The 7,114-nt window shown below is 35.5% G+C and overlaps 1 protein-coding gene across 1 annotated transcript; it reads right to left on the bottom strand.

The window, feature by feature from the left end:
* Window positions 1-633: 633 nt before the first annotated feature.
* LOC128512039 (uncharacterized) lies at window positions 634-6,881 on the bottom strand. The gene is made up of 5 exons (XM_053485160.1): window positions 6,632-6,881; window positions 5,512-5,543; window positions 4,278-4,338; window positions 3,243-3,836; window positions 634-2,884 (listed from the first exon to the last, which is right to left on the bottom strand). The coding sequence occupies exons 3-5, from the start codon at window positions 4,300-4,302 to the stop codon at window positions 1,566-1,568; spliced, it is 1,938 nt and encodes a 645-aa protein (XP_053341135.1). The 5' UTR covers window positions 4,303-4,338; window positions 5,512-5,543; window positions 6,632-6,881; the 3' UTR covers window positions 634-1,565.
* Window positions 6,882-7,114: the final 233 nt, after the last annotated feature.

Below are 7,114 nucleotides of genomic sequence, written 5' to 3' on the forward strand. Positions count from 1 at the left end.
ATTATTATTTAACCTCTGATGTTAAAATACCTGTATTATTAAAAAAAAAAAAAAGGCTTAGACACACAGGGTCCATATGTTGCAATCTAAGACCTCACCAGCAGGGGGCCTCATGGAGCAATATGAAAGTAAATATATATTTTTTAATGCTTAAAAAAACATATATTTCAAATGCCTTTATTTTTTAATCATTATGTGATTATACAAATCTATCTCTCAATAATTTTATTCATAAAAAGGAAACAGAAATCAAGTAGGCTGAGGTTTTGTTGTTTTTTCCCTCTATTTATGAACTCAGCACCTTGTAATGTGTCTTTTGTGCTTTGTCTCTGGTTTCAGGCTCATTCTTGCCATGTGGCCTGTGAGTTCCCTTATCAGATACATTATTGTGTTTGATTGTTACATGATTAATCTGTACTTGGATGTAACACTACTGATAGTGCGCATACTGAGGAAAGGCATTTTTCCACAAACTGCTAAAACACATTTGTGACATGAATTAAGAATCTTAAATGAACAGAAGCTAGATTTGGACAATAAAAGCACCACTTAATTATAAGAGATAAAAACAGTTTTGAAAACAACGATCATGCAAAAACGAAGGATGATTTTATAAAAAAATTGTACAAAATATAAACAAAATATCTATTTTATTGAGATCACAGCACATGAAAGTCATATATGGCTACAACGTGACAGTGTTGATTAGGAATGCAAAATACTTTCAAATTATGTAAAATATGGATTTGCTCAGAGCATCTTACCACAATATGTTTTTTAAGTTTTTAATGAAAACATTCCAACACAAAACAGGAAAACAAACAAACAAATAATGGACAGAAAACATCTGTAAAACCATCAACTCATCTGCACTTACAGTAAGAATCAGTAGGTTCTCTGACACTTTATTCTTCGTTTGAATTCAAATTTAGTACAAATTTTATTTATTACGTACATTTATAAAGTCATACACAGTATGATATGCAGTGAAATGGTTGTATAACCGCCCATGACCTAACAGTCTGGTGATTGTGCTCCTAGATGTTATAATACTAATTATAGAAGCAACTAGTGTTTTGAGGATGTACGACAACATGAACTGTAAATATAAATAGATATAATGTGCTTCTTTATTCAAATATTATTTTGTCAAAATTCTATTGTATATAAGGCATCGAACACATTGAGGCATAATATTATTTCTTATGAGAGAGAGGAAATACATTTACATTCTCCTGATTAAACAAAAGGGTTCTAGCAGACAAGAGCCATGTGGATGTATATTCGTCTGGGTACAGGATATAGAAGGTGTTACCACATAAGACATCAGAAAGCACAGTGAGGGGTCTGTTCTCAGGGCACAGGGATCTTCTTATTAGATTCCTTCTTATTATCCAAATTTTCTGACATGTACTGTACATGGGTGGTGTCTGTCTAGACCAATACTTCCATTGTAGTGTTGAGCTGCCTGGAGCAAAAAGGCCAGGGATGATTATTTTTTTTGTCCCAGTTCAGTCCTGTCTTTATTTCAGACTGTTTGAGTGTCTGTGGCTTTACAAACTCTGTTATCCAGTGACAAAATAGTCAGTCAATGTCTGAAAGATTCCCTTCGACACTTCTCCTGTTACAGCTGCTCTCTCTGACTCTGAGCTGCTCACAGCTTTCCCATAAACCTCTTTACACAGACTGTGAGTCTCTGTGAGGTCTGAAAGTTTCTGTTTAAGAGTCTCCAGCTCTCTGTTCTTCTCCTCCATCTGTCTGCTGAACTCTTCCTGCATCTTTGTTTTAGAGGCCAAAATGTTTTTTTGAAGTTCAGGCATGATGATCTTCATGAGGTCCATCCTGACCTCTCCCTCATACACCTCCCTGATCTCATCCATCTCCTGTTGGTGTCTCTCCTCCATCTCTCTCCTCTCCCTCTCTCTCTTTTCTTTTAGTTTTTTCACCTTTTCTTCCATTTCTGTCCTTCGCTCTACCTCTCGTTTTAACTCCCTCTCAAGTTCTCTCTTTTTTTCTTCATCTCTCTCTTCTTTCATCTTTCTCTCCAGTTCAGTTGTTCGGTCATTTAGTTGTCTGATGTCTCCTTCATGCTCCAGGATTATTCCTTCCATTTTTCTCAGAGAGTCCTGCACCTCCTTATCTATTTTTTCCTTCACTTCAATCTCCTCTCTCATCCTTTTCTCTTCTCTTTCCCTCAGGATCTTAGTCTCCAACGCTCTAATCTGAGCTTCTGTCTCCAGGTAGATCTCACTGCTGTAGAATTTCTCTTTGCTTCCTTCCATCATTTTCTCTATCTTCTCCAGCAGCTCTGAGACCTGAGAACCATCGCCACTCTGCTTAATGTTGAGACAGTGAAACCTGTTCCCACATTTCTCCACCAGTCTCTGGACCTCCTGGTCTCCTGATTGAATAAACTCCTCAATGTTCCTCTTCTGAAGTTCATCAGTGACACTGAATATGATCATGGTGTTTCTCCAACATCTCTCTCCAAAAATATCCTCCATTTTCTCCAGCATCCCTCTCTCCTCCCCTGTAGGCTGCTTTACAGGTATGACCAGGAGGAAGGCGTGGGGTCCTGGAGCAGACAAATGGACACAGAGTCCCACGTCATGTCTCAGTTTCTCCAGAGAAAGTCCAGGAGAGAACCAGTCAGGAGTGTCCACCACAGTCACCTTCCTTCCAGCCACCTCCCCCTGTGTGCTCTCACTCTGCTGGGTGGATGTAGATGTAGCTGTAGATGTAGCAGCCTGGTTCCTCTCCTCTCTGCTCAGGATAATGTTTCCTGCTGCACTCTTCCCAGACCCCGTCCTCCCCAGCAGCACCAGCCTCAGTTCTGCTACACGAACCGGCACTGGGAAATATGGACTAGACGATTCTGCACCCACTAAAAATTAAGAATAAATAATTTAATACAGAATCACTTACTTACTGCATTGTGGTGATTAAATTGTTCTCTGGCAGTGGACTGTAAGACTAGAATTAAACATTTGTGTTATTGCTGAGTCCTGAGTCTCTCCACTCACTAGGAAACATCAGAACCAGTCAGAATGAGAGAGACATTCTTCTATAATTAATCACTTTCACTGTTTAAATTACACTTCCTTACAGTAGCTGAAGAGTTGCATCATTAAGTATCATTACAGTATATTTCATGTCCTTACATATGATTTATTAGGTGTAGATTTACTAGTTGTACTCATAAAAAAACTTATTTTAATTAATACAAGTAACAAATTACTCACTATTTGGAGGTAACTCTTCCTTGCTGTTTCTTCTCCTGATGAGGGCTGATGATTCTGGATCTGTCTGTTCCTGCAGCTGCTTTGTTTTCTCCTCTAGAAGTCTGTCTTTCTCCTGAAGCTGTTTGTCTTGTTCATTTAGTTTGTTTTTACTGGTTTCCAGTTCATTCATTACACTCTCCAGTTGTCTCTCTTTGTCTTTCAGCTGTGTCTGATTCTCCTCTAGTCTGTTGTCCTTTTCCTCCACTTGTATTTGTGTCTCCTGTATCTGTGTGTCTTTCAGTTTCAGTTGTTGATCTCTCTCATGTAGAGCTCTGTCTCTCTCCTCTAGCTCTTTACTCGTCTTCACTAGTGTTGTATTTGTATCTTTGAGTTGTGCGTCTTTCTCCTCAATGATTTTCTCTCTGTTTCTTAGTTCTGTATCTTTATTCTCTATTTGTCTTTTATAATCCTCCAGCTGTTGGTCTTTATGCTGCAGTGATTTAGACGTGCTGTCCAGTTCCAGCTTAGTGTTTTTTAGCTCCTTTTCAATTTCTTCCAGTTTTTTGATCTTCTTTTTATATTCAGTAAAGATTTGTTTGTCATCTATGTTATATTCTGAAAATAATAATAATAATAATAATAATAATAATAATAATAATAATAATAAGTAGGATAATGTTTAAAGAAAAGAATGCACTTTTCAGTATAAGGGTCAATATAATATGTTTCTCATATTTTATGATATTTTAACTTTTAGTCAAAAAATCTAAACAACAACATGATATAAATAATACTAATCAAAATAATAAATTTAGAATTGTATCCCTTCTGTATCTATAGGGCTTTACGTTACATGACTGATGTATTTTCTTCCAGTAGCACTCACAGTCATTCTCCTTTTACATTTAAGTCTTAAAGTTTTAACACATGGTGTAAATAATACCTTCTGATTTATGTTGTGATTCTCAGACAGAATATTTAGTGGATCATTAATCAACTTCAGGCTGTACACATGAACACAGGTGTGTTTACTTTTGTAACTCCTTCCACACTCACCAAAACGTAAAGCAGAGTTCTCCATTTCTATTCTCTCATCGTCTGTCCATTTTGTGTCACTCTGTCAAAGAGAATAAATCAGTGTGAAGGTTTTATACCTGACTCCATACTGTATGTAAATAAAGTGTTAAATACACATGGTGTGTGTGTGTGTGTGTGTGTGTGTGTGTGTGTGTGTGTGTGTGAGAGAGAGAGAGACAGGTGATATTACTAACATTATACACTAACCTGAATGATATACGTATACAACCCTGATTGTGTTTTATTGTAATTGTGACAATAAATATTTTATTTTTAATGTTTGTTATACTTTCATGACCATCAGTCAGCCATGATTAAAACACACAACACAATTCAGACACTGAGAGTTTGTCATGGATTTGTTCTCTGAAGTGACATTAAATTTGCCCTACAGATTTTAATAAAATGGTTGTAAGTAAATTAATGTTGTTCCTGGTGTTGGGTCTCTACACAGATCCTCATGTTAAATTAAATATGTATTAAACCTTTTTATGTCTCTATAAATGGAATTTAAGACGTGTGTGAAGGTAATAATTTATTGAGCTTGTTTTTCTTGCTTCATGATTTATTTTGTTTATGTTTAAACAAATTGTTTACAATCATAGCAATAATATGACATCATTAATCACAGTAAATTGTTAACTGTCATGTTTTCCCTGTGTGTTCCTGTTGTGTGTGTTCTGTAGGACTTTCATGTTCATGTTTGTTCCAGACTTCAGTTCCCAGTATGCATTGCTCCTTACATGTCAGTCACATGATGTTAATTGTGATCACCTGCACCTTGTTTAGTTTAATTAGTTTGTCTATTTAAAGTCGTGTTTCAAAGTCTTCTGTTTAGAATCCTAATGTATTTTGTTTTGTTTGCTTGTATTAGCTTTAGCATTAGCATGATCATTAGCATTAGCCTTTAGTTTGTAGCTGAGCCACAGTCGTAGTTCACATGTGTTTAATGTATAAAGGAAAAACTTTTTTATTTAACATGTTAATCTGTACTTGCATCCTGCCTGTTAAATGTCATTAACAAACAGCTCAATGTCCATGTTTCTATTCAATGTGTCAGTCGTGTGATAGTTTTTCTGACCATCACTGTGAGCTGTAACCATAGTAACCCATCACTGGGTAATAGACTTATTATAACAATTTAAGATGTTTTTAAGCTGCTAGTATCAGTAAGAGATTTATGAACATTAATAGTTTAGTACAGTTTACTCACCTGAAAAACCCAAAAGTCTTTTGCATGAGGACCTGACAAAAATACAAAGAAAGTTTGATTAGATTCCTAAAAATGCTTTTGGTAATTTTTGTAAATGTCTCTGTATTATATGGAACAGTATTAGATATAAACATTCTGTGTCTGTTCTCAGTAAATACGTTTTGTCCTGCATTAGTTTGTCTGTCTTCTGTTTCTCTGCTGATTTTGTAAAAGAAATGGCTTTAGCTTTATCATATTAACTCTGTAAGAAACAAATTTACTGAATCACTCACTCACATTCTGTTATAATCTCTTTCATGCACTATTATCTAGCGTGGACTCTCTAACTCACTTCTCTCACTAAAGTTATATACAGTACACTACCTGGACAAAAAAGAAAAAACAGTAAACATCATGAAAAACTATGATCTGAAAAAAATCATAAATGAACGTGATCAGATATCAAACACTTGGAAAAAAAAATCATCCTCACTAAAATGGCATCAGAAATCACAGATCTCACAGGATTGGGACTAAACAGCTGTGTGACTATCAGAAAACCACTTGTTAATGAGGCTAATCAGAACAAAAATAATCTAATTAAATGTACTGAATGACCAGGTTATTACATCAATACATCATTATTCTTCCCAGATGTCCTGGACATACGCTGGGCTCTGTGAGCATGAGGAAGCATTTATACACAGGAATTATCCACCACATTACACACCACAAGGGAAGATCGTGATCAAATGAAATATTAGTGTGTGTGACTTTTTGTAATAGTAGTCAGTCTCAGTAACTTTAAAAAGGAGTTATTACTATGAAATTACAATCCAGTTAAAACCTTCAGCTTTTTATCTCTCAGTATCAGTGTGTGATTTGTGTGTGTGTGTGTGTGTGTCTGTGTGTGTGTGTGTGTGTGTAGAACACTAATGACAAACTAGACAACAGCATGATGAATGTTCTGCCAGCGATCACAGTCTGTTGTGTTCACTACACTATGCTCATGATGCTCATATATCTATGTGCTATTGCACTCTGAACACACAGCACAGTCCAATCTATTTCATCATCACAATAAATATATTATTCATGCAGCATCAACACATCACTATCAGAGAAAAGACTTTATACTCACTGAACAGGCCCTGTGGAAGTGAATAACAGAGTGAAGATTTAATGCATGATTATAAATGTGAATTGTTTAATGTGAAAATGTGAAAGTAACTGTTACTCTGGTTAAAACACAGCTGATGTGTGTCTTAATAAAAAAGAGGAAAACTAGACAACAATCAGTCATCACACACAGTAAATCTGTATAATGTAGCATTGTGCTAATATACCGCTAGTTCCCCTTAAGGAACAGAAATATCTTGTGATTTATTGGAAAATACTATTTTCTGATATCTGCATGTATTTACCAATATACAGTATGTCAGTATATGTGCATTTCCCCCTGTGTATTTTAAATCTATAGTTAAATATTCTGTAATATATCTATGTGCTATTGTAGTACATAAAGGAATATACAGAATATCAGATTCCCACTTTGATTAAAAACACAGACATTTATCAATGTAAAACACTGAACAGATAACAGAATGATGTGCTTTGCTACTGC

The sequence above is a fragment of the Clarias gariepinus genome, chromosome 24 (assembly GCF_024256425.1).
Source record: "Clarias gariepinus isolate MV-2021 ecotype Netherlands chromosome 24, CGAR_prim_01v2, whole genome shotgun sequence".
NCBI classification, from domain to species: Eukaryota; Metazoa; Chordata; class Actinopteri; order Siluriformes; family Clariidae; genus Clarias; species Clarias gariepinus.

Excerpts from the sequence above, each read along its gene's own strand:
- LOC128512039 (XM_053485160.1), bottom strand. The coding sequence starts at position 4,302 with ATGGAGAACTCTGCTTTACGTTTTG. Across the intron at positions 3,837-4,277 it reads GAACTCTGCTTTACGTTTTG|AATATAACATAGATGACAAA; the intron begins GTGAGTGTGGAA and ends TATTATTTTCAG. Across the intron at positions 2,885-3,242 it reads GGAAGAGTTACCTCCAAATA|TGGGTGCAGAATCGTCTAGT; the intron begins GTGAGTAATTTG and ends CTTAATTTTTAG.